The sequence below is a fragment of the Cibotium barometz genome, chromosome 24 (genome assembly GCF_041138505.1).
Source record: "Cibotium barometz isolate CiBa-2024 chromosome 24, ASM4113850v1, whole genome shotgun sequence".
Taxonomy (NCBI): domain Eukaryota; kingdom Viridiplantae; phylum Streptophyta; class Polypodiopsida; order Cyatheales; family Cibotiaceae; genus Cibotium; species Cibotium barometz.
The window spans coordinates 8845033-8870759 of NC_141069.1; the positions used below are offsets into that span (position 1 = coordinate 8845033).

The following is a 25727-nucleotide window of genomic DNA, read 5'->3' on the forward strand; positions in this document are numbered from 1 at the left end:
TCCTCTATGATAGCCCATAAAGTAAAGATATGATCCAATGTGGAGAAGTTTCTCCTCAAGTCTGCCTAGCCTGATGCTCTGTTTCCCATCCTCTCTGCCAGATTTCCTCTAGTACTACTCCATAGATCTTGGCCATTGTGTGGCCATTCATGATAGTCATGTAGTTACCAAGGTCCATGGGGTCTCCAACCTTGCGAATGGGGATGTGAGGATGGCAACGTGTGTGTTGATGGTCCAATAGAGGGGGAAGCCTTCACAAAATGCTATGTTAAAAAGATTTGCAAGAACGGAAGCCAATACGTGGTGCCCAAGGGCAAAGTGTTTCGTGCGTAGATCCCCATGATTTGTTGCTCTCCCATTGTGCAGCTTTGTAAAAGCCCTAGTGACATTGAGAGAATTGAAAAGGTAAGGTTTAGGGATTTTTAGATTTAGGGTTTTCTGCCTCTACACACTGCCGTTTCATCAAGCCTTTAGTTCCCACTCTGTTACATCCCTAAATAGGCTTAGGATAACCGAGGCTAAGGGGGTGTGCTAACCCAAGGTTAGGGTTAGGGCCTTGGGTCACTCAAATGCTAAACAAAGGCTAATAATGGGTAAGAATTGATAATAAAAGCAATTGGCCAATAATAGCCTAGTTATTACTATATAAGTGTGCCTTCCACTCACTTATGTAGAGGCCTAGCTAGCCCGCAGCAAACTATACCTCGGCCTGCTGAAGGGGAGGGGAGAGAGGAGAAGAGGAGGAAAGAGGGGGGAGGGGGGGGGGGGGGGGGGGGGGGGCATGGGGGGGGTTCCGGAACGAGACCTATGGTTGGGAGGAGAGTTGCTAGCCGAATTCTAGTGCGGTCATCAGCATCGGACATGCCGCGAGCTTTTCCAGCTCTGATAGGGTTTCCAGGAATGTGGACTTAACGTTGGTATCAAAGCCCAACCTGATGGTATGAGGCTTGAGAAACTCCTGAAGAAGTGATTTTGTCACCAAGATCTTCTAATCTAGCCAAGGGGCTGTTTCCAAGAGCTTCGAGATCCTTACGGCTGCAGTGACGCACCTAGAACAGAAGGGAAAAAGCAGGGAAGATGGTGCTACTGTATCTATGGAGATTTTGTGAAAAAGCAAGTAATCACCATATTTGGTTGCTGTTTTCTGTGAGTTGCAGGTAGCCATAGCCCATGGCCAATCTTATGTGTCCCAAAGATGCACCAGTCTGTGGGCACACTGTATGAAGTGTACGCGTAGACGGAGGGGCTGTACACAGGCCGTGGGCACACTGTATGAAGTGTACGCGTAGACGGAGGGGCTGTACACAGGCCGTACAGGTCCTCGCAAAGGGCTATGTGCATGGAGGACTACATGACAAGGTATAGAGGGGCTGGACAACATCACGCAACGGCATGGGCATTGAAGCTATGAGAGCCCCCATGAAGCTGGCCATACTATGCGCGCAGTCCGTACACTGTGCAGACTAGTACCACATATGGCCATACAGCTACAGCAAGTGGACATGGTCAACTCCGTGCATGGGCAGCACACTTCCGGATATTCCTCTGCCACGTCACATCCTCCCCAGGCAGACTTGATACCACCTGGGAGATTATTGCCAGCATCACTGCCTGGCAGATATGAAGGCTAGATGTACCGAGGCAATCAAGGGCACCGAAAATTTATGACAATCAGTGCATTTGTACCATTTGTGGAGCGATTATCGAGGGCACCCAGATTTATGACACGGTTCATTTGTACCATTTGGGGAGATATTATTCAAACCCTTATGGCCACTTGGACCTGTATACAAGGACCTTCTAGATCAGCGCAAGCAAAACATGTGTTCTTCATGAGGGAATGGAATCATGGGATCTTCTTCTGTCACACTGGACTCTCTTGGCATCATTGCACCCCTAACTAGCTGTCATTACCTTACACTCTGTGTGATGAAGATTTCCAGCTCCTGGCCATGACTTTGTACCGATTCTTTCATACTTAACAGAAGTCTCATTCTTGCAAAAAAAAGAAAGAATCAGAGTCCATCAACGACTTGGTTGCCCAGATGGCTTGGACTGCTGTTTTGCAAGAGGACAATCAGGAAAGTATGATGCAGTTGAGCCCGAAGCAGAGGATCTGCGTCCCGATGGACATGGGTAGATGACCTGGGATTTAGGTATTCAGATGTTTTTAGAGGGGTCCAAGAGTGGCTTCATAAGACCAATTTCATCGAAAGCATTATTGGACAAGATGATGAATCATCATAAATGTCACCTTCCAGATTACCTTTGGGAATAAATTTTGGTGCTCACGATTTTGTTTTTGTACATAACCCCAATATAATGAATTTAAGTTCTGAGGTTTCTTGGCAGTTGGCATATTATGTGTGAATTCATGATTTGATTTTGCACAATTTTATTTGCTATTGCTGCATGCTCATTCTTTTACCTTCTAAGTTGTGTGTTTTTTTAAACCATGGCTGCATTAGAAGGAGTATTTTATAATGATATGGCCTATATGATTTTAGTAAGTTTTCCAAACACGTTGTGAGCAATATCATATCTGAGATCACTCTTTTCCTAAGGGAGTGAAGAGATGGTACCACGACCGTTGTATTCACGATCATTCTTTCAGTCGGCTTATTAACATGCAAATAGTCCCACTGCAGAAAATCAACCTTGATGCAGAGTAAAGGTTAAGAAATACCTGATTACAAAGCCAATCAACGAGACCTTTCAACACATCATCAAGTGCACTACGTGCTTGTTTAGATGATGCTGCTCCATTTAGACCCTTCATTTCTTCCTCATTTTTTGGCCGTGCACTGTGGATGTACTAGAGTATGAGTGGTAGGAAACTTGGTAACAAAATAAAGACAGAAACATTATTCATGACAAACCTTATTAGAAGTGTCAATATTTTGCAACTCATCTCCTGTATAAACCAATTTTTCTTGGCCAACAGCCTGCAAATGAGTGTTGATAGCTCGATGAGTTCCAAATCCAAACATTGGAGCTTTATCATGCTCATTGTCCCATAAATAAATAGTGAACTCAACAACATAGCATTGTCCAAGAATATTTCTGACTAATGTCCTAAGTCACCAAAAGTTTAAAGTAAAAATTAAAAAAATTCCCAAGCGCATCTTTTTTATAAGTTCCGCTTAACTTGTTTCTCTTAAACATACAACTCAAAATACTTTTGAAATTTATTGTCCCGACATGACATTGAAGCTATGGTCCCTACACAATCAAGTCTTTGGTTAGCTAAAGCTTGGGCAAGCCCACCTTTGAACACCCAACATTCCGGCCACTTATGGAGAGGAGTTGTCACAAAAAAAAATGCTTCAAATCCTTTTACAAACTCTTTTTTGGGTTTCATACTGTCCAGGCGTTATGAATAAAACATTATCTAGCTTCCAATCCCCAAGTACTTTTCATGTTTTTTTCCCCAGGAAAAAGATTCTTCAATTAGTTAAAGAAAAAACAGCCACAAAGGGCTAAGTACAACCACGAAGGGCTAAATACAAACTCACCTCATATAAGGGCAGAAAACAAGTGATCATGAGGGGAAGATATGCTTCTACTCAGGCTGGCCGCTCTATGAGGAGAAGGCTATCTCATACAGGGGGAGGGGTGGGAAACAACCACACAAGTGGTCTGTAATGCCAAATGGGGCCACCGCCTCTATCTGTGAGGAAAGGGCCAAGCCTCCAAAGTCTCAAGAAGGCTTCTTGCCGCTTCCACATGCGGTCAGAACCTCCTTGCAGCCTCCCCCACTGACCGCGGAGGGTGTGAATGATGTCGAGCCATATGCTCCTAATGGTCTCAGCCGGTAGAGTGTGGGTACCCTCAATGGCGTCACTACATCTAGCACGCCACATGTGCCACGCTGCTATGCTACTACAAATCTCCCATTGCTGGCATGAGCTTGGTCGCCAGACACCTAGCAGGTGGGGGACTGGTACTACTACAATATGATGGTGGGAGACCTGAAGGGCAAGGCCTCCCCCATCCTCCTCGTAAGTCTTGACCACTCTAGCCTCGGTGGCCCAAGCGACAGTATCCCAAGTGATGATCCGGGTCGATGCCCTGTCCATAGCAAAGATGCGGAGAATCCACTTACAAACCTGCTGAGCCTTCGGGCAATCCCAAAGGCAATGTCGTTGAGACTCCTAGGGGTGGCCACACCTCGAGCAAGCTGATGACCGACCTCCGACGCCAGCCAAGTACCCAACGCCAGACTCCTATGTGCCGTCATCCAAAGGAAAAGAGTGATCTTCCTCGGCCGAAAGCTGTCCCAAAGCCTCATCCAGAAATCTAAAAGGAAGCGTTGTGATAGGCCCCCAAACTGGCAGTGTGCTGCAACTACCGGTGTGTCATCTATCTACGGCATTTGGATCCTGAGGCCGAGCCGTGCTGTATATGCAAAGAAAGGGGCATCCAGAGTCTCCACCCGATCTGTGGGATCATGCCAAGGCCACTCTCCAGGGTCCCACTGCAACCGCGTGAGAGGTCGGCACTCCCAAATCCACAACCGCCAAAAACTCTCCCTGGCCACCTTGGCCGGTGCTGGATCTTTGTGCCATGCACGTGCCCGAAAACCAATCACCCTAACCCTCTACAAGGTGCAGCCTTTATAATCCTCCGAGTGCTCTGATCTCTCTAATCTGGCATGTAATCCAACAGACCACTGTTCTCATCTGCTCCATGGACAGCTACGAGGATATCGTGTCTGTTGAACACACCTAGCCACACTGGGGGGGTCGGGTCTGGAATAGGAGTCAGCAACTCCAAAGGAATAGCTGAGTCAATGTCGATGATGAGCCTCTCTCTACCCCGGATCCCCGTTAGGCCTCTCTCTTGCTCCTCCTGAGGTAACTACCTATGTGCAACCCAATCCCCAAGAGACCTGGCTGGTCCCATGCTCAAGGCACCCCAGGATATGTGCAGTCGGCGGGCCCCTAGCATGTGGCCACTGGGTAGATGGATCGCTGGATTACAAATCAAAAGCTGCTGAAGCTGCTCCTCTAAGGCCACTGGAACAATCCGTCTAAGGGCTGGCTTGAGATGATCCAAAGCACGAGGTAGACTGGCTGCGAATCTGTCCTCAAAGGCAAGACTAAAACCACGGGCTTGCATTTCTATGAAGATCCATCTAGTACTCTACGGCCACGGGCCTCCAAGGCTCGGAGTGCGGGCAGAAATCCGGGCCAAGAGGAAATCCTTCCAAGCCTCACCACCAGGTAGGAGTCCTCTAACAATCAACTTGCCTAGCAGGGCACGGCTCTGTATAGCTGGATCAATGAGGCCGAGCCCCCCTCTGCTACGTGGTTGAATGATCACTCTCCATGCCACCTTGGCCCTAGCTGGCCTCCCATCACTTCCGGCCCACAAGAAGTTCCGGATCAAACAATGTACCCGCGGCCAAAACAAGCCCGAGAGAAGGCCCAGCATGAGGTGATGTACCACATGGTGGCAAGCAGTACCTGGTTCGCCACCACCACTCTGCCTGCTAGGGATAGCCTCGCCAAGCTCCAATATAGAAGCGTCTTCCTGATACTCAGAAGAAGCGGAGCAAGCTGCTACTCGGGAGAGATATCAATGCCAACCTGGCAACCGTGGTATCGGACTGGAGTGCCCCTCGGAATCCACTGGAAAGCCTCAATTGGTCGCCAAGTCGGGGTAGGTGCTGAGCCTACCCAAAAACCACATGACTTGTGCCAATCGATCTCTGCTCCTGATGCACGGCAGAAAATCTCTATCACCGGTGCGAGTCCAGAATGAGGCCTTGACAGGGCATGGTATCCATACTCCACCCTCCTCTCCTCGATGGACCGAATCTCTGTGCAAGCGACAGCAATCTGACTCTCAATTCACGGGCTATCTGCGGAACTCTCTTGAAGACGCTGTAAAGAGGCTAGGACTCCCGAAATCCCTCCAATCTACTCTGGGCTGCCTCCTGTAAGAAAGTATTGACCTCCCCAAGGCCATCGTCCAAAGTGCACGCTACAGATTCGAAGGAAAAGTCCAGTCCCGCCCATATCTACTCAATCCGGCTACAAATCTCGGGGTCCTGAATGAGGCTATCTAGAATCTTGGAGCTCGCATGTCTGTCGAGCCTCCATAGGTCCTCTAGGGACAGTATAACTAGGGTATGACCTGAAAATGTAGTGCTCGCTAGAATACCAACCATGCCTCCACCCACTCATCAACATAAAACCTATTCAGCCGAGAGAGGTTGGGGCCAGTGCTCCGCCTATCCAATCGAGAGAAGCTATGACTCTTAGGGCTACACCCAAACTATATAAGATGCCAAGAATCCTGTCCCCTAAGAATCAGTATCATCTCCTCCCATGCAAAGTACTCCGCTCCTGAGACTGTGGCCGTGCCACCTCCATGTCTATCCTCTCTTGCCTCTATCATGTTGAAGTCACCGCCCATGCACCAAAAATCAGCCTGGGTCAAGGCCTGTTGGACAGTGCTCCAAAAGATAGCTCTACTTGCATCCACATTCGGGGCATAGATGTTGAGGCAGCCAACACTATCCTCTCCAATCAGAATGGTAACCCACTGAGCAAGTCCTGGAACTATGACTCATGATCCTGTCACAGACGGCAAAAGTTGCTACTGACAGAGAGAGACACTCCTCCCTGTGTCCCTAAAGGGACAAAGGCTGGAGACCAAAAAGTATGACTCCTGCTTGGAGGAAAAGAATGTCGATAGGCCCCCCCACCATAGCTTGATGCAGCTCTCCTCTAAGGATGCCTCGTCTCTGAAAGCACCGAGGCCCTCCTAAGACCTGAATGTTCCTTGAGACAATCCTCATTTCAATCCCTGTGTGAGGCGGAACTACCAGAACTGCCCTCCACTCGTAGAGTCTTGGACGCAAGCTTAGACGGGGAAGTCACAATCTGTCTTGGTGCGGAGTCGCGCCAAGTGGGCATGGATCCTGCCCTCCATGAACTGCCACTCTGCCGGAGCGCGAGAGTATGCATACTCCATGCTCCATCGATCACAATGGAGGTATCTGTAAGAAGGGGGGAGAGGTACTACGAGAGGTATGCATGAACACAAAAAACAGCACCTCCAGGTTGGAGGTCACCATCCCCCCTCCCTGGTCACTATAAACTCATCCACCAAGCTCCATCCTGGCCAAAGGCCATAGATGAGTAAGAACGTCGGTAATCCTGAGTTCCTGCAAATGATGGGATAGCTCAACCGCCTCATCCTGAATGGTAGCGACCACCAACTCTGGATCCCACTCTGTCTCGGGAGCTGCGCTCAGGGGGAAAGAGAAGATCATCGCGCCATTCTCTGGCGTAGAGGGTCTGGAGTGGTGGAAGACCACACATACATGAATAGGGGCCACGGTCTTTTCGAACCTATCTGTCCCTTCCGTCGGAAGACACCGGACGAAACTATAATCCACAGGCTGCCCCAAGATCCTGGGGGGTCCACCTGGAAACTCAGGTGGGAGAGCCCTCGCTGGTGAGGCCGCAATGGTCATCTCCACTGGCTCTGAGAAGCGATGAATCAGGCGGCGAATGGTACTCGCCGATTGTCTCCTCTCCGGATCAAGGGCTGCAAGGGACCAACGGGAATAATCTGGAGAGGCGCGCGGGGGGCGGGGGAGGGGGAGGAAGGGGAAAATGGGGCGATTGCAAGTAGAGTCAAAGGCGAGGGTGGGGGGGAGGGGGGGGAGGAGGCGAGGGGGAGTGGGAAGGCGGAGAGGTTGGAGAGGGATGCTGCTGAGAGGTATCTATCGGAGAGGAAGGCTGCTGGGGAAGGCTCGACGAAGCGAGGGTGGGGTCAACCTGCCCAACTGGGCAGTGAGGGCCCGAGGAGAAGTCATGACGTCATCTGCGGGCGACGAGTGCTATGATAAGTGCTCGAAACAGTTCTCTGACAAAACCGAATCCTCCTGCATGCTGCCAGCCTAGTGCGCACGGTGGCAACACTCAGCTTTGGTGCTCAGCCGACGACTGGGGTGGGGGCCAACCGTGTGCCACTCTCCGATTGATGTGTCATCCATGGTCAGAACCTGTTGCTCCGCGGCCTGGGAACCTGCTCTTCCCTCAGCCCCTTGATGAGGATCTGAGTGAAGTAAGAGGGGGAACCACCGGGGGCGGTCACCTAGTCTGACACCGAGGGCAAACTCTGGCCAGATGACCCATCTGTCTGCAAATAAAGCATTGGCCTAGAAGGCCAGAATACTCCACTCACTACATAATGGGGTCACCTCGAAGACTAGGAACAGATATCATGTGAGGCACAGAATCCGGTGAGGCAACACAAATACCGAGAGATGGAATCCCTATTGCTCGTGTGAGGGCCGAGGCAGTGGTTGGGGGGGGGGGGGGGGGATTCCATCACTCTCCCGATGGCACCACCAATCACCGGGAGAAGAGGAAGGTATTCCTTCCTCAGGCCTGGAAAGCAGACTGTCACGGGAAAGCCTAAAACCCTAGCTAATGGGTCGAATGTCGGGTCAAGGCCGTGCTGCCACCACTATTCAAAGGAGGCATGGGTCGTTCGCAGTGCAACGGGGCTCAATTGCATGACAAGATCAGACGTCGCTAGTGAGTCGAACCATAGTTACCAGGAGTTTCAGAAACGCCTGATTTGAAACGGGTTTCAAAAAGGTTTCAGAAGTTCCATATTTTTTTGAAACGTCCAAAAAAAGTTTCATACAAAAAATGCAAAAATATATTTTTTTTTCAATATAGAATATACATGAAAATATGTACTTAGGCCATGACCAAGGCTCGAGTCCTTGTTGAGATGGTCAACTAGTCACTACCAAGCAAAAAAGGAATGTCAAAAAAAAGTTTAATACAAAAAATGCAAAAAAAATTAGAAATTTAGAATATACATGAAAATATGTATTTAGGCCATGGCCAAGGCTGAAGCGTCCTTCTCAAGATGGTCGACCAGTCATCGACAGGCACGAAGGACATGCGCGTGCAAGTCCAGTAGCAAGCAACAAGAAAAAATACGCTTCGGAAATGCGTATGTATGAAACTGGCATGTAAGGTTTTTGGGCCTTAAAACTTTCACGTGAGTAAAAAACGAGTTTCATATTCTGAAACGTTTCGTAAAAGTTTCGGTCGGTTTCATATGATTTGAAACGGGTTTCGTTGCTACTATGAGTCGAACTCAACCTGGTAGTAGCCGCGCCCCAAAGGATGAATACCTGCGATCTTTGTTGGCGCACCCAGGAGGCTAGCTTGAAGAAGATCTCTAAGTTGGCCACGCGCGGAGCAGCTACCGACAATCTTGTATACCAGAGAGGAGGCCTCTAGGAATGCAACAATCGTAGCGAGAAGCTACAGGTCCGGTTCGGAAAACGAAAGGCAAGTAACGGTGGCCTCGCTCGAGGGAGACGGAGCGCCTCCCATGGACTCCTCTTGGGGACAAAGACCAAAAGAGGACGAAACTTGCCGAGAAAATGAAGAAATGCCCACAACCTGGGGGTGCTGCCGGAGGAACAAGGATAGGCTAGAGATGGCAGCGAAGAAAGGAAAGGAAGCGACAGAGGGCGCGCGGGGGGGGGGGGGGGGGGGGGAAGAAGAAAGACAGAGAGAGAAAGAAAGAAAGATATATTAAGCGTCTACTAAAGACCCAATGGGCCTATGAGACCAAAGTGATACAATAATGTCCATGGCATATCTCATCATGGAATGGAAAATAAAACAGAAAGAAAACATAAACATAGCTACCTCACTGGGGTGATACAAAACTGTCCATGGAAACTCATCATGGAATACTAAGAACATAGAAACATGAGAGCAACATCAGCTCCGAGTAGATGGTTTTCAAAAAAGAGAGAGAGAGAGAGAGAGAGAGAGAGAAGAAAAAAGAAAAAGGAAAAATAAAAAAGAGGGGAGGGAGGGGGGGAGGCGCTGACAGGAGGAGAGAAGGGGGGGAGGGAGGGGACACGCTGAAAGAAGGAAGGAAGGGGGGAAGTGGGTGCAGGCCTTTGGTTCGGTGCCCATCATCAGGTCAAGAGTCAAACGCATTACCGTGAAGTGTGCGAATCTCTGTTGTTGACTACTAGCAACACCTCACCTTTAGGGGAAATGTTATTTTTGGAAAATATGAGAGCTTTGGCTAGCCTTATGGCCACCCTATATGGGGACCATGGCCTTCTAGGGTGGCCATGGGTAGGTGCCCATGGCCCATAGAAATGGGCGCCCAATTCAAGTTGGCAAAAGAAATTAACTCCCCACGACTAGCAAAAAGAGGACAAGCTGCTATGCTGAAATTGGCCAGCCCAGAAGCCCCTACATAAGCATGTGTTTCAGCCCTGGACACTCATCTCACACCTTGCACGCACAGATGGTCAATACCCCTGCCAGAGGCAGACCTCTACCATTAACGCAAGCAAGCAAGGTCAGCCCTGGACACTCGTCTCACACCTACTTGAACCATTACGCAAGCAAGCGAGGTCTAGAAGCAGTCCCAAGTCAGCGTGGAACATAAACGCAGGTGTTTCGGCCTGTAATCAGCAAAACACATCTTCTTCCACTGTCTAGCAGATGCTCTACTAGGCGGCCAGCATTCACCCCCGAAATTCCAGCATCTGCACGTCAATTTGGTCTGTACATACAGGGAATTACAGCCCGCAGATCAGTTATTTACTTCATACAGCAATACAAGTAAATATGGATGAAAGATTTGAGTCACCTTGCATGAACGTGGCAATAGCTGGGAATGAAAAGCAAAAGGTTGGGATATATTGGGTAAGAGGGAGATGGAAGCGGTTGGGAGTGATCCACTAGAGACGGGTGTGGGGAGGGGCTCGTCAGGGGTTCAGTGGGGCCAGCTGGCCTCACTGGAATCTGAGAACCTAAGGAGAATTCTCAATAAGGTAAGCCTCCAGACCGGAGGGGCTAGAGGTGGGACCCTTGAAGTGGCTAAAGGGCCTGTTCACCGATAGGTGGATGCCACCAATAAATGCTCAAAATAGTTCTCTCACAGAATTGAATCCTCCTATACTTTGCCATCCTGGCATGTATAGTGACATCGCTCAGCTCTAGAAGTTGGCTGGCTTCCCTGGCACAGTAGTCTACCACTCTTCGATAGCATAATCATCTACCCACAATCGAGTCCTGGTGCACTGCTGCCCGAGCACTTGCAACTCAAAACTGTTAAAATTTGTATGCTAAGGAAGTGTACAAAGAAATCTAATCTATGAAATAGAGTACATAGGAAATATAAAGGGCATTGAAAAAAGAGAAATTATATTTGAATTGATATTAGTGTTAAAAATGTTCAAGAAGTTTTGATTCTGCTAAAGCACCTTCAAGAAATCCTTATTAAAATCCACACCAAAAAAAAAAAAACCTTGAAGTTTTCTAAATTTCAAAACAAAAACAGTTTAGTGTTGTGTGCACAAAGAGCTATATTCTCCAAAAACCATTCTTATCATATAAAGCTGTACTTGTAGCTGTCTTTACACACAAGTGAAAAGAAAACCACCTATAAGAATACACACCACACAGCAATTCAATCTGAGTGTGAAAAAAAAAAAAAGTAATGCTATGCATTCTGTCCAAAGCATCGTTTTCATGTTCATTGAGCAGAAATGAAAATTAGCAGTAAAAGCAAAATAGATTTTTAGTTAGAATAATTTCAGCAAAGTATTGCCTACCTTAAAAAAGGGTAATAGATATCTTCATTTGCGAAGGAATCATCATGAAACAACCTTGCCCTCTTTGGATTTGCTGCCAATCAAAGCATTTAAACACGAAAATTAAGCAAGATGAAAAACTTACCTATGCACTTATAAATACGAATGCAAGTTGAACAATGCAGAGAAATTAATGTCGTGATGTACATATGAATAATGACACCTTGGCCTCCCTTACGCATTGTGCTTATGTTAGAGGGCGTGCACGTGCGCATGTGTGCGGTGGTGTGCGTGTGCATGCTGTTTAGTACCCGTGTGTGTGTGTGTGTGTGTGTGTGTGTGTGGTCTGCCTGCGCAGCGCCAATCGCTGCTTGGCGCCCTCTAGTGCTTCTGCAGCGCCGGCCTCCTGTTCTGCAGCGCCGGCTGTCTTCTGTCATATGCTGCCTCTTCAGCGTCGACCGTCATGCATCCTGCCGCCAGCTGCTGCCTCTGCAGCCTTGCATGTCTGCTGCCTGTCCCCTGCTCCCTCTCCTGCTGCTCGTTATTCCTTCTTTTGTTTCTTCTGGGTGCAATTGTGTGTGTGTGTGTGTGTGTGTACATGGTGTGTGGTGTGGTGTGTGTGTAGTGTGTGTGTGTGTGGAGTGTCGAGAGATCTGTCGTCTGCATCCTGGACTGTGTCGGCCCTGCAGCCCTCATCGCGACCTTCTGGGGGTCCCCTCTGTGCGCACAGATTCTCTGTTTTCTCATCGTCAATCTGCCCCTCCTCCTCTCTTCCGCGACCTGTGTGTGTAGGGGTGTGTGTGTGTGTGCGGGGGTGGGTGTGTGTGTGTGTGTGCGCGTGCGCGCGCGCCTCGCGACAGGTCTCTGTTTTCCCTTCTGTGTAAGGTAGTATTCCCGCAAGCCTCCTATCGCAACAAGTTTCGGGCCTTTCTATCACAATTCAGTGCCTTGTTGAAATAGCAATGCCCCCCCTTTTTTCTGATCTGTCTCTTCCTGCTGAATCGACTAGTCTCGATGGCAGAAACAAGCAAGTATTATGTCAAGAGAGCACTTTCTCCTGAACCTAAAAGACAATCAAGGGAAACTCTGCCCCCCATAGCTCCTTCATCTGAAGATGCTTCCTATGTGTTTGACATGTTGAATGAGGATTTTCAACAAAGTAGAAGAGAATGGATACTACCTGCTCCGGAACTCACTTACAAGATGAAGTTGCCTTCTCTTGTGCATCCTCTGAAGAAGCTCTCTCAAACTGCAGTCATCATCTTTTTTCCAGGCAAAATACCCTCGGCTAATGATGTGGGACAATGGGTGAATTCTCTCCTAGGTGGATGCTATGTAGAAGGAGTCTTATTTTGCCTCCCGAGGATTTTATGAAGTTCATCTCTTGGATGCATTGACAAAACAAAAGATGCTGGAAATATCCCCTTTATTTTTTGGTCGTCAAATGGTGCACATCATGCCTTGGTCTCCTAATAAGGACTATCAGAATCTCATCAAACATCACTGCCCTGTATGGGTTGAAGTCGTTGATTTTCCAGATTACATGAGAACAGAGCTTCCAGGCTTAGCGATGACATTGGGACAAGTGATCTGTCCCCCTTGTCCCACAGGTAATAAAAATCGTTTTTGCATCTTATGGGATACTGATAGACCAACCCCCTCTGCTATTGCAGTTGAGATTGAGGGTGTTAATTTGGGAAAGAAATATTTCACCTTGAAATGGGGCATTTTTGCTGGAGCTTGTTTCTCTTGTCACAAGTTCGGGCACCTAGCTTCTGAGTGTCCCTCTATCCTTCATCCGCCTCCTCCAGCTGCCATTCCTCCGCCATCTAATAAAGGAGGTCAGAAGACATATGTGGAAAAGACTGAAGCTAAAGGAGCAAAGCCTTCAGTTCATACAGGGAGCCAAGCCAATTCAGCTCAAAACAAGGATAAAGGAAAAAGCAAGCTAGTGGAAAATAATTCATCTTCTCACGAGGGTTGGCAGAATGCAAAGAAGACGGTGCCTCTCAAACAAAGACCTCTCCAATCTCGTAATTGGGATGCTTCTGCTCCATCTCCTGGTCAACCTTCTACCTCTTCGGACAACCCCATCTCAAAGGCATGGGTCAATGCAGTCAAGAAGGGTATTCCACTTTGTGAAGAAGATGATCTAGTCAGGGAATTGGATTCTGAGGGTCAGCAAGACCCTGTGGCAATGGCAGAGGCCTAATGCCTCCCTTTCTCTTTGAGGACTGCTCATCTTTTGTACATATTTTCATGCGTGCTTCTCTTAAATGTATTTCTTATAACATACAGGGCCTCTGCAACCAGCATAAATGGAGGCTCCTATGGCATTATATAAATAATACTCATCCAGATGTTGTGTGTCTGCAAGAGCATAATCAGCATTCTTTTGCTGGCCAGCATGGGTTCTTTTCAGGATATGATATATTTTACGCAGGATCTGAACAATTCTCTGGGCTGTGCATTTTAGCCAGACATGATCTGCAGCCCTGCGTAGCATATAATGTGTGGCCGATGGATGATTATCCAATGTATGATCAATGGAGAGATTTTTGAAATAGGCTCCTTGTATGCCTCTCAAATTTCAGCTTCCAGAGCTCAAATGTGGGACTCCATAAAGCAATATCCTTGGTCCTCAAATGCTCTACTTTGTGGTGACTTCAATAATTCTCCTCACTGGAAGGACAATACCACACATAAATCCCATATGCTACCCTCTGAAATCCAGCAATGGGAACATATGACTTCATCACTTCATACTGCAGATTTATGGACAGCAACTCACCCTTTAGTTTTGGGATTTACATATCATCATAATGCTTTTACAGAATATTGGGCCAGGCTTGATAGATGGTATCTTATTCATGCTCAGCAATATGAAGATTATACATGTCAAATGTGGACTGATTATTCTCAACAACTATCCGATCACACTCCACTTTGGCTCAACCTTTCATTTGGTATGCCTCTGGATGATATGTAGCTCTCTTTAGTCAGACACTTGCAAGTCAATCAATTATATCTTTCTCATGAAAAATTCCAGCAAATGATCATATTGGCTTGCAGGCCATTGTTATCCCATGCTCAGGAGGATCTGGATTTTGCTTGGAACTCTTTTGTACATCGTATTCAAAATGTCATTAAGGAATATGGAAGATGGTACATGGCAGAAACCAGACAGCATATCTAGTGGGCAAAATCATACAAGCAGTCCTTGGTACAAATTAGCCATCAAAGGTCTCTTTCTGCTTCCGAGCAGAATTCATTGTCTTGTGCTTCTTCCATAATTGATGCTAATGATAAACGCAAGCTTTCCAAATGGCAGACAAGGGCTAGAGTTAAACCTATGCTAGATAAGGGTTGTTCCTCGAAATCTTTCTTTCGAAATTTACATGCGTATAGACAAAGTCAATCTATCATGAGAGTCAGGAAACCCAATGGTCTTTGGACCCAGACTTTATCTCAGCTAGAAAAACAATGTCTGGATCATTTTCAGCTTCTTTTTTCTCAACCAACTTCTTCTACACCTCAGGTTGCATTGGCTCGGAGCAGATTTATTGAGCTTGTTTCTCCTATTGTTTCTTTGCAAAAAGCTTCAATGCTGGAAATGTCCTTTTCAGATATTGAATTGGATGAAGCCCTCAAGCATTTGGGTAAACATAAATCCCCTGGCTGGGATGGTTTGATGGTTGAATTTTTTGTAGCCTTCTGGGCTGAATTGAAGGGTCCAATCTTGAAGCTCATTAATGTAGCCTGGCAGCATCAACATCTTCCCTCAGCTTGGAAGCATGGTCTGGTTAAGCTTGTGCCCAAAAAACCTCTATGTGAGACAATGGATGACTGGAGGCCTATCACTTTGATGCCTGTTATATATAAACTTATTGCTAAAATGTTGGTACATCGGATAAAGGATATCCTTCATGATGGACTTCATCCCAAGCAATATGGTTTTGTTCCAAGAAGGCATATACATGATAATATCTCCAATACTCTCATCGCAAAGGAATATGCAAAATATTCTGCTCAAGATGTCTTGGTCATGCAGATGGATGTGGCAAAGGCATTTGATACGGTACAGTGGGATTATGTTTCTCAAATCATGTCTAAACTTGGTTTTGGGCCAAAGCTAGTTAATGTCATATATTGGCTTTACTCAGATTCCACTGCTCAATGCTTTATAGGGAAACATTTGTCTGAGTCTTGGACTCTAGAACGATCAGTTCGACAAGGATGCCCTCTCAGTGCTTTGTTCTATGCTATTGCTTCACATCCTTTGCTTCTTTATATGGATCATCTGGTTGATACTAGACAGTTAGAGGGGCTTCAGATTTCTGGTTCACGGCCTTTCATTGCACAGGCTTATGCAGATGATTCATTCTTCATGCCAAAGAACAGTCCTCTGGAGCTTCACCTATTGATGGATACTCTTTCAGATTTCGGGTTGGCAGCTGGTCTAAAAATTAATTTTCAGAAATCAAAACTCTTACCTCTCAAGCATTGTGACTGGCATGCTATCCTGTGGCCCGGCCAGATTATTTATCCGGAAAACATAGTAAGACATTTGGGTTATCCCATTGGCTGGAAAATCAGAAATAAGCAACAAATATCTTGGGTACTAAACAAAATTCAGGACAAATTAGAATATTGGAAGATCTCCACTTGGCCATTGCACGTACGGCTTCGAATTGTTCAGTCCATTGTTCTAGCTTATGTCCAGTTCTACCTTCCTCTATACATTGGTCATCTCGAGATCTTTCTTCTTTTATGTCTCAAGCCATGGAGATTTTTTGGAAAACTCAGCTTCATAAAAAAGCTTTAAGGTTGCTCAAAATGGACCTGCTTTGCTCACCAAGAATGCATGGTGGTTTGAATATTATAAACATCAAATTTCATGTGTTGGCAAGAAAGATCACTATGCTCAAAACCTTTTTTCAACAAGAGCAGCCTTGGTCTATCATGTTCGCAATTTTGTGTGGTCAGATGCGCACAAATGCTTATGGACATTGGCTAGTTGATCCATCGGAAGTAGTACTTGGCAAATTTCAAGGTAAAATCCCTGGTTGTCCATTTTCTACTTCCTTGATTCAGGATTGGAAGAAAGTGCTCTCTCGCATCAAATGGTCTCCCCATCCTGCTTCTATAGCTTCCTCGCTTCGAATGGAAAGCCTACATTGGAGTGCTGTTTTTTACTCTCCCCTTGTTGTACAACAACCAATCAGAGCTTACAATCTTATGAAGTTGGGCATCCAGTTCATTGACGACGTTGTAGATACTCAAGGGCATATTCTCTCTTTTCCGGCAGCATGCCAACAATACAATCTTGGGATGCATCATGGACCTATATGGAAAGCTATTGCAGATCTCTTACACCCTTTCATTCCGATTCCAACATTGGATGTAAGAGACAGGCTTCAAGATTGGCATCTTCAATCTTCAAGTCCAAGATTATCCTCTCAACCTTTGCATCTATTGACTTCCATACAGGCTTATCGATTGATATTACCTCCTCCATGGATTGCTCATCATGCTAATTCTCTTTGGCATCTGAATAAGTCTTTAGCTTGGTGGAAAGGAAAATTGACATTGATATGGAAGTTGAAAATGCCATTGAAGCAGAGACTCTTTCTTTGGAGATGCATTGTTGGTATTTTTCCAGTGGGAGTGAAATTGGCTCAAAGAAGGATTGCCTCTCCTCTTTGTCCAAGATGTCATCATACTACTGAGAGTATTCCGCATTTATTGTGGTTTTGTTCATATTCCATAGACCTTCTGGACAAGATCTCCTATTTTTTATCTCTCAGATTTCCTGCACACAGGTTCTACAGGTTTTTCTGGATGTTTGGAAGATTATCAGCTTCTTTGTCACAGTATTCTCTTTTCTTCCATTGGATCAGATACTGGGCCTTATGGACCCTCTGGCTACAGCGAAATCATGCATATCTGAATTCACCCCTTCAGCACCCTTATGAGTTCTTCCGAGCCTCATTGCGGCAGTCCTTATATGATGCCTTACATGAGGAAGATTTGGATGTTTCTTGTATTTAGCTTTTCTTTTACTGTTTCTGATGGATAGGGCATAGGCTCTTTTCTCGAGCACTGCCCTGATGTTAAATGGATGTTTCATAATATAATTTCTTCGTTTCACAAAAAAAAAAAGTGTGTGTGTGTACACCCTTCCCCTTTGTCTCGTATTCCTATCTGTGTTAAATATTTTGCCTGTTTTTCTTCTTATTTTCTGCTTTGCTCCCCTCCCCTCTTCTATGTGTCTATATCTTCTTTTTTTATGTGTCTCTTGTTTATTTCTCGCCTGTGTTTCCCCTCTTTCTTCATGGTCCAATCTGTAGCTACTTACCACAGAAGGGAATTGTCTGTTGATTCCAAACGTGGACAATTACATTCTGATTCGCAACCTTTTCGTTGTGACAATCCCAAATTGCAACAGAACAGTTCTCTAATACTCTAGAGGGAGGCTTTGCAGACATCCGACAAGCTTGGGATGCACCTATGCCGGATTTTCGTTTCCTTGGTGATGTACTCTTCGACCCACTTACAAGACAATCTCAAAAAGTGGTTATCCTTTTTTTCCTCGTAAAATGCCTACTACAGCAAATGTTGGCCAATGGATAAAAGCCATGCTTGGTGGATGTTTTGTGAAAGGGGTTTACTCTGCAGCAAGAGGTTTCTATAAGGTTATTATCACTGAATCCAAGCATAAACAAATGTTGTTCAAAAAAATCGCCCTTGTCAAATGGTGCATGTATACCCTTGGTCGCCCACCAAGGATTATTAGAAATTTATTAAACACGGGTGCCCTATATGGGTTGAAGTGGTGGACCTCCCAGTTTATATGCGCCCTACATTGCCTTTTCTCGCAGAATCATTGGGTAAGGTTGTATGCTGTCCCAGACCTTCTGGCAATGTTAACAGATTCTATATCCTTCGGGATACAGACAAACAAGCCCCTGACATAGTTGCAATGGATATTCAAATGCAAGGCATTCCGACACACACAGCTTTCTTTAAGCTTAAATGGGAAAATTTTGCATGTTCTTGCTTTACTTGCAAAAAGTTTGGCCATATGCAATCAGAATATCCTTTGCTTTTACTGAGGCCACCTATTGCAGCCATGCCCTCTCCGCAACTACTCCCATGCCATCTGTGCAAACTCAAAAGGGTAAGAATGTTAATCATTCACAGTATGCAGGTCTGGATAAAGAAAAAGCAAAAATTGCCTCGACTGGTTCTCATATGATGAATGTGAAAGATAAAGACAAACCTGACTATGATACATGGCAGACTCCCAAAAAAATAATACCTTCTAGACAGAGACCCCTGGTCTCTCGTAACTAGATGGAAGAAGCTTCTACATCTGCTTCGCCTTCCCCTGTGCCAGACACTTCAGGCAATATTACAAGAGTAGGAAGGATGTGGGCTGCATTAGTCAAAGGTGATTCTTTGTTTGCACATGATGCAAAGAATTCCATGCACAAAAATATGGCTGAATTTCAAGCTGCAAAAGGTTCTCTGCATTATTGTATCACTTTGGTCTCATAGGCCCATTGGGTCTTTAATACATCTTTCACTATCTGTTCCATGAGGAATTTGGCCCACTCTCCAGGATAATTGACTTCCTAGACAAGCATTGCCTAGGACTCTTCCTGCTTGAGCTCGGCAAACACATCGACACTTTCTTGAGAGAGCTTCAGCCCTAGCCACCCCAACCCCTCCCTCGCGAGCCAACCATCACCAGCTTCTTTCGGACCCAAGGAAAGGACACCCATACACTGGATCCCGTGGACCCACCTCCGGCTAGTCCGGACCCACCTCACCCAAGAGAAATTACCTCGGACCAGGCTTGGAGCAGACAGTTGAGGGGCCTACAGCCAGGCATGCAGATGTTGTCGAGGAGGAGCACAGAGCACAGAGCAGGCGGAGGTGGTAGGTGCAAGGCGAGCAGACGGCCAGGCGGAGGCGTTGTAGCGCAGGGTCGACGCGGGGAGGTGGAGCTGGAGCGCACAGAGTTGCATACGGGGCCCAGGTACAAGGCAGAGCAGAGGCGGGCGTTGGGCAGGTGTCGGGCAGTCAGAGACGGGCGCTGGGCGCGAAGAGCAGTAGGCGCAGGGCAAGCGCAAACACGCGTAGCTACACCAGGACCCGAACAGCAGTCATGAGCAGCGACGACGACGGTGACCCGAACAGGACGGCAGTCGTGAGCCTCGGACGGGAGTCTAAGCAGCCGTAATGGAACAGCGACACGGCGTCGCATCGATGGTAGCCAGCGGGCGTCACGTTCGGAGCTCGGCGCGGCGGACGGAATGGAGCACCGACCGAAGGACGTCGGCCGAAACGGAGTCTGGGCAGCTACGGTCAACTGGAACGGAACGGCGAGCGTGGCTCAGGGCGGCCGGAACGGAGCGCTAACGCGCGGAGCGCTTCGGGCAACACTGTCGCCCCCGCTGGAGAGGGCGGTGCCGCCCGCGGGCTAGGCAACAGCGGTGGACTCCCCACTAGTGCCGCCGGTGCTGGGCGGCAGAGTTGGCCAAGTCCAGCGGACGGAAGGTGGTCCGTCGACGGAAATCCACAGCGACGGACAGAACCGACGGAAATTCGCAGGTGCTGCTTCTCCACAGGCAGAATACCAAGGGCAGCTCCCAGCTCCCAGCTCTGATACCAATTGTTGGGTGTTGGACTCACACACTCACACACACAAACCTGCACATTAGGGTTAGGTGCAGGGTAGAGAAGCTCACACACAGAAATGAGAGAGAGAGAGAGAGAGGGAGAGCCAAAAGTGTGGTATCCACAAAATGCAAGTCAACCCTTGCATGTGTGCCACATCCATATAATATAGAAGTACAAAATATTATATGTTAAGAGTGTCCTTTCACACTTGATGTCCAAGGGGAAAAACCACATGGGAAAAAGTGCCCTTGGTTAAGCCCTGTTCACACATAGCACTACCATAAGTGAGCATATGCCTACAGTTCTTGAGCAAATTGCTTGTGGAGCTTTCTTGGTACCTGTTTCTGCAATTTTTCATCTTTGATCTAGGACAGCATCTCTGGCTTCTTGGAGTTCACTCAACATCCGGTGCTGAGAGGGGGTGTTAGACCATCCCATTGCTGCTGGCTTCCTTTGTGGTGTCCTATTTTAGCCTTTAGGGCTTGACCATGTTAGCTAGAGGGGCTGGTCACCTCTCACATCATTTACCCACCTGTTTTCCCATTTTATGGAGTCATGGGCATTTATCCCTAGTCGTGAGCTTGTCGACTGCCTCTACATGGGCATATAGATAGCCGGGCATACCCTCCCTCATTTTCATTGCTTGCTTTGTGCCTCTTGCATGCCTTAGTGCCCCTGCATATTGGCTTGCTGCAGTCCCTCACATACGAGGTCTTCTTCCCCTCCTGCTTAGGACTTGTATTCTTGTTTGGTGATATTGAAAGCAAGTCCCTCGCATATTGGGGAGATTCATTCTAGACATACAGCGTCACAAAGAGACATCATTACAAGCTCAGACAGCGCCAGAGGGGGGACGACAGACACAGATTACTACATTTTTTCAGAGATCCATCCCACTCCCAGCCCCTACACAGCAGGGAATTACTCTCCAGAGAGCAGAGACACTCAGAGCCCGCAGGAGACAGAGGACCTGGCTTTCGGACACCATGCCTACACCAAAGAGAGATGACAGAGATCAAAGCTCAATTTCACAGAGAGGGTGCAGAGCGACTGGCTCGCTTCAGAGCAGACCCAGGCATGTTCTTCAAGGAGCTGTGGACACCCCCTTCATTAATGTATACCATTTTATACCCCCAGTATGGTACAGGATGGAGCTAGCTAGGTTGCATATCATGATTGTATACTCCATGCATATAGCTTTGCATTCTCCTAGTAGTAGAGCTCCATCCCCTCCCCCACTCATTGTACTTATTGCACACCCAGATTCAGCTTTTTAGTTCAGTACTTTTTCATTTTGTTGGGATGACAGAGGATACCCCATACAGGTACACCGATTTGTCTCATAGGCCGAGTTCGGTCTTTTGGAAGACGTTAATAAAATCTCTCTCTCTCTCTCTCTCTCTCTCTCTCTCTCTCTCTCTCTCTCTCTCTCTCTCTCTCTCTCTCTCTCTCTCTCCTGTGTGTCCACTTTCCATCTTCCGTTGTGCATTCTATCAATAAGCTCCTTATGAGCGAGATTGTTGGCAAGTTTGTGGTCACCTTTGTTGCTCATGCAAACCTTGGACTTCCATTTGCTTTTGCCCTTAGTGTTCTTTCTCATGGCCCTTTCCTGACGCATTCCAACACTAGTATGTAGATCAGGAATAGAAGGAAGAAGTGATATAGTATCTCAAAAAGCAGAGAAAAGTCTCGGGCAATTTGGCGAGGTGCCGATTGACAAAGTCCTCGTCAGTAGCTTTGCTCCCCAAAGAGACCAACTACTTCTAAATGGTTATGAACTCCGTAATAGAATCCATGATGTTAGCAATATCGGCAATCTTCAGGTTGGAGAGCTGATTCTCCAAGGCTACCTTCTGAGCAAAGTTCTCACGGTGATACCTCCTTTGGATGGTATCCCACAATTCTTCTATAGTTTCCTCATCATTGTCATCAAATTCAGGAGAAATAGACGGTTTTATGTTGAAGAAGATAAAGACATGAGCCCTTGCATCTTTGTCAGCCCAAGCATCAATCTCAGCTTGAGGAGAAGTAACATTGGGAGAGGCATATGTACCAGAAACAATACCCCATAGCCAATGATATTGAAGAAGAGTCTTCATCTGGATTCTGTAGTGCCCAATCAAGACAATGGGTTCCATCTCAGATGGATTCCTTGGGAAGTTGAGGAATGGATGAAGAGATGACAGTCGGTGTAGAAGCCATGGAATCCTCCTCTTGAATTTACAATGGAAAGGCTGCCAGTTATTACCCGGAGGTTGCCCACTCCTCCCTAAACACTAGGTGAGGTGAAAGAAAGATGTAGAACTGCACTCCTGCCGGAGGTAAAGGGACACGGGTGAAGACGGGAGCCGACCCGATGTGCGATGAAATAAGGGAGGGAGAGGCTAATGGATCAAGCGCACAGTGCCACCACTAGGCCGCGGTAGACGCAAAATATAAAATTAGGGGAGGAGAGAGAGAGCTAGGAAAAAAAATGCAACAAGGTACTACTGTAGGAGAAATGCAACAAAGAAGTGCTATCCAAGAGGCAAAAAACAGCCCCAAATCAGTGCAGAAAAATGCTGATTTGTGCTCCAAGTAAATCTCCAAAACGCAGCCACCAAGGGAGCAAAAGAAGTGATAAATGCCTAAAAATAAGCTATAAAAGAGTGGAAAAATTTCCTAATGACATCAGATAAATATTTGGATAAAAAGGGGTATAAAATGGAGTAAAAGCGAGCTGGAGATGACATGTCCAGCAGAGTGGCCTCTCCATGGCAGCGGAGTATGTCCAGAATTTGCAATAGATAGGTCGTAGGCCTAGATCCCCATATGTGGAGTCGTCTGGCTCTCAAAAGGGATCACACTCACTAGTGATGGTACGAGCGGGTGGGGTGTAGTCTCTAACCTGTATGATCCCTTGGACCCTTAAAAGTCTGATGGTACCTTTGGCATGGGAAAATGCAATTTTAAGAAGTCTGTAATGGATGTCCTGAGAGGCATCTCAATGGCCCTGACTTCCTTGGTGCTGTTTAAGGATGGTCTCCCGGTGGTGGAAAAGCTCTCATGGTAAGATGAATATTTGAAAATGTGATGCTCCTTCATCTAGACCTCCCCTTTCATGCATACCCTCCATATCCGTGCCTCTGGAGGGGTATGATCTGATCTAACAGACTCAATCCGTAGACGGTGGGATGATACCCATAGCTGGCCAACGGTGATCCCCATGGCATGTGACAAGAGAGCCAAGGCTCACAATAAATCCATCCTCGAAACTCGTCAAAAGTGCTCTACTAGAGCTGGAGTTTTGTAGTGAGCTCTAGTGGAGACACCCAAATGCGGCTTCTATGCAGCCCTAACAAATCAAGGCGGATAAGGAGGTTGATCTCTTGCCATGGAAGAGATCAAGAAGCAGTGAATCAAGACTGTACTCAAAGTAGGGGAGGCGGTCCATGTGAAGGCCATAACTGTCAAACTAGCTAACCACGTGAATTCCAAGACCTGCACTGCCCCTCTTGGGTAAGCTGCATGGAGGACTGAAGACCTAGACACGCGATCTTGGCACCTGACAATATGTCTACTAATAAGTAAGTGCCTGTCACACCTTGAACGACCTTTCCGGCTTGATAGTGGGTTGCAATTGACTTGCACCAAACTAGCACATAGACTTGACACACTGATTAGACCCTAGACCTAGATGGTGCCTGGTAACATGTCTGTCGACTAGGGCTCACAAAATGCAGTGCCCATCCCAAAGGGAGTCCTAAGTGTATTGACTAGCTAGAATGGCTACATAAGGTGTGCACATGACATCCCATCCTGTATAAATCGATGGCAAGAGTTGCATTGCCTCCATGCAGCCCCCAGGCAACAGCTTTTACTCCTTGAAGAAATCCTTGTCCAACCACCTATTACAGCCCCACAGATCTCCTAAACACAAACCACAAGTGATTAGTACAAACACCCTAAGAGGGGTGTAGGCTAGCTCACCTCCCAACTGTAGGTTCTTTGCTTTGAACCACCCCCAAGCGAGGGGCTAAGGTCTGACTCTCACAGATCCATGTCAGTCTACCCCATAGAGACCTTCAGTATGTCAATCTATGCTCTGCCACATGCGTAGTCGGAGTCTTGGTCAAACTCTGACCAATAGTGAGGTTCTGACAATAATAACCCATGTTTCACTTATATAGTGCCCACTACTACTATAAGTAACCATCCTGTTATAAATAGCTAGTACACATACATTTATTAATAATAAACTTAGCCGCCCATATTAGCCTGCTTTCTCCTAATCCCACAGCTCAGGGAGGTGCTCTGTCGATATGCCACGACCACACATGCCAGCTAGATGAAATACATGTTAACGCCTGAGTGCACTTGCCAGGTATTCACACCATATTCTCTATTTTATCCTCTATATCTACACCAATAAAAATATACTCTTCAAGGGAAGAGAAGGGGGATCAAGGCCATGTGGTTATCTTCAACACTTCGGACACAATTATCACAATCAATTCTTCGATCGTGGCCAACCACCTATGACTCCTCAGCTCTTGAAGACTCATTGTCTGATTATGCCAGTAATTGCCACCAATTACTCCCTTAAATATGGTACACAGATAAAATAAATAAATAATCTTTCATCATGCAAACAGGAAAGTAAAAACAAAGCACCAAACCTGAAAGCATCTCTTCAATCAGGGCGAGAACATATTCCAGTGTTTCTTCTTTTGTGACATCACGAAGAATGCCTACGAATAAACGTACATATGCTGCACCATTCTGTAATGCAAAAGTTTTTTTGTAAGATCACATACTTGTTGAGAATGTGCATCTCTAAAGAACAAAATAATGTGCCTTGATATTGATTAATGAAAAATTGGAGTCATTATCTAAGTGATATGAAAGTGGGATTGCCAGCCCATACGTAAAGATGATGTCAAACTGCCAGTTTGTTTCAGCTCCAAGTTCCAACTTTCAGTATCTCAAAAACAACTCTCACATCCACTACACCGATTCTTGTTCAACCACAAATGCATACATTAGGCACAGGGTCATCATTGCCTTCTATAACTATGCCCTTTATATTATGCCATGAAAATGTTTTTTGCGATGAAAATAAACTTAGAAACAAAGAGACAGAGAAAAACAAGAGCAATATATGTGAATGATTTCCACCTCTCCCTGGCACAAGCTATATAATCAATTGCAAGCACAATCAAAATTTCTCTGAAAGCACAATTGATTTGATTATGAGCAGTAATGGCCACAGAGTGACATTCCTATTCGATTCCGGCACAATGTTTCACTGACAATTGTGCAGCGAGATAGACTTCCATGTACTCAGACAGCCATCTAAAGTTTAGCATGAGCTTTTCCAGGTGGTACTGTTCAGACTTCAGCACAAGTGCAGAACATGGAATTACAGTTGCAAGGGTACATTGCA

At 46.5% G+C, this 25727-nt stretch overlaps 1 protein-coding gene across 4 annotated transcripts in view; it reads right to left on the reverse strand.

Annotated features, from left to right (window-relative positions):
* Positions 1-25727, reverse strand: part of LOC147624881 (vacuolar ATP synthase subunit H family protein) — a 90920-nt gene that overhangs the window by 38793 nt on the left and 26400 nt on the right. For all 4 annotated transcript variants that reach the window (XR_015268874.1, XR_015268873.1, XR_015268872.1 and 1 more), the window contains exons 4-7: positions 24961-25063; positions 11636-11708; positions 2880-2945; positions 2687-2804 (exon numbers count right to left, since the gene is read on the reverse strand). Coding sequence is in view for 1 of the 4 variants with exons in the window: in XM_086818121.1 (XP_086674247.1) it covers positions 2687-2804; positions 2880-2945; positions 11636-11708; positions 24961-25063 (360 nt within the window). In the remaining 3 variants the exon portion in view is untranslated. The remainder of the gene's footprint in view (positions 1-2686; positions 2805-2879; positions 2946-11635; positions 11709-24960; positions 25064-25727) is intronic.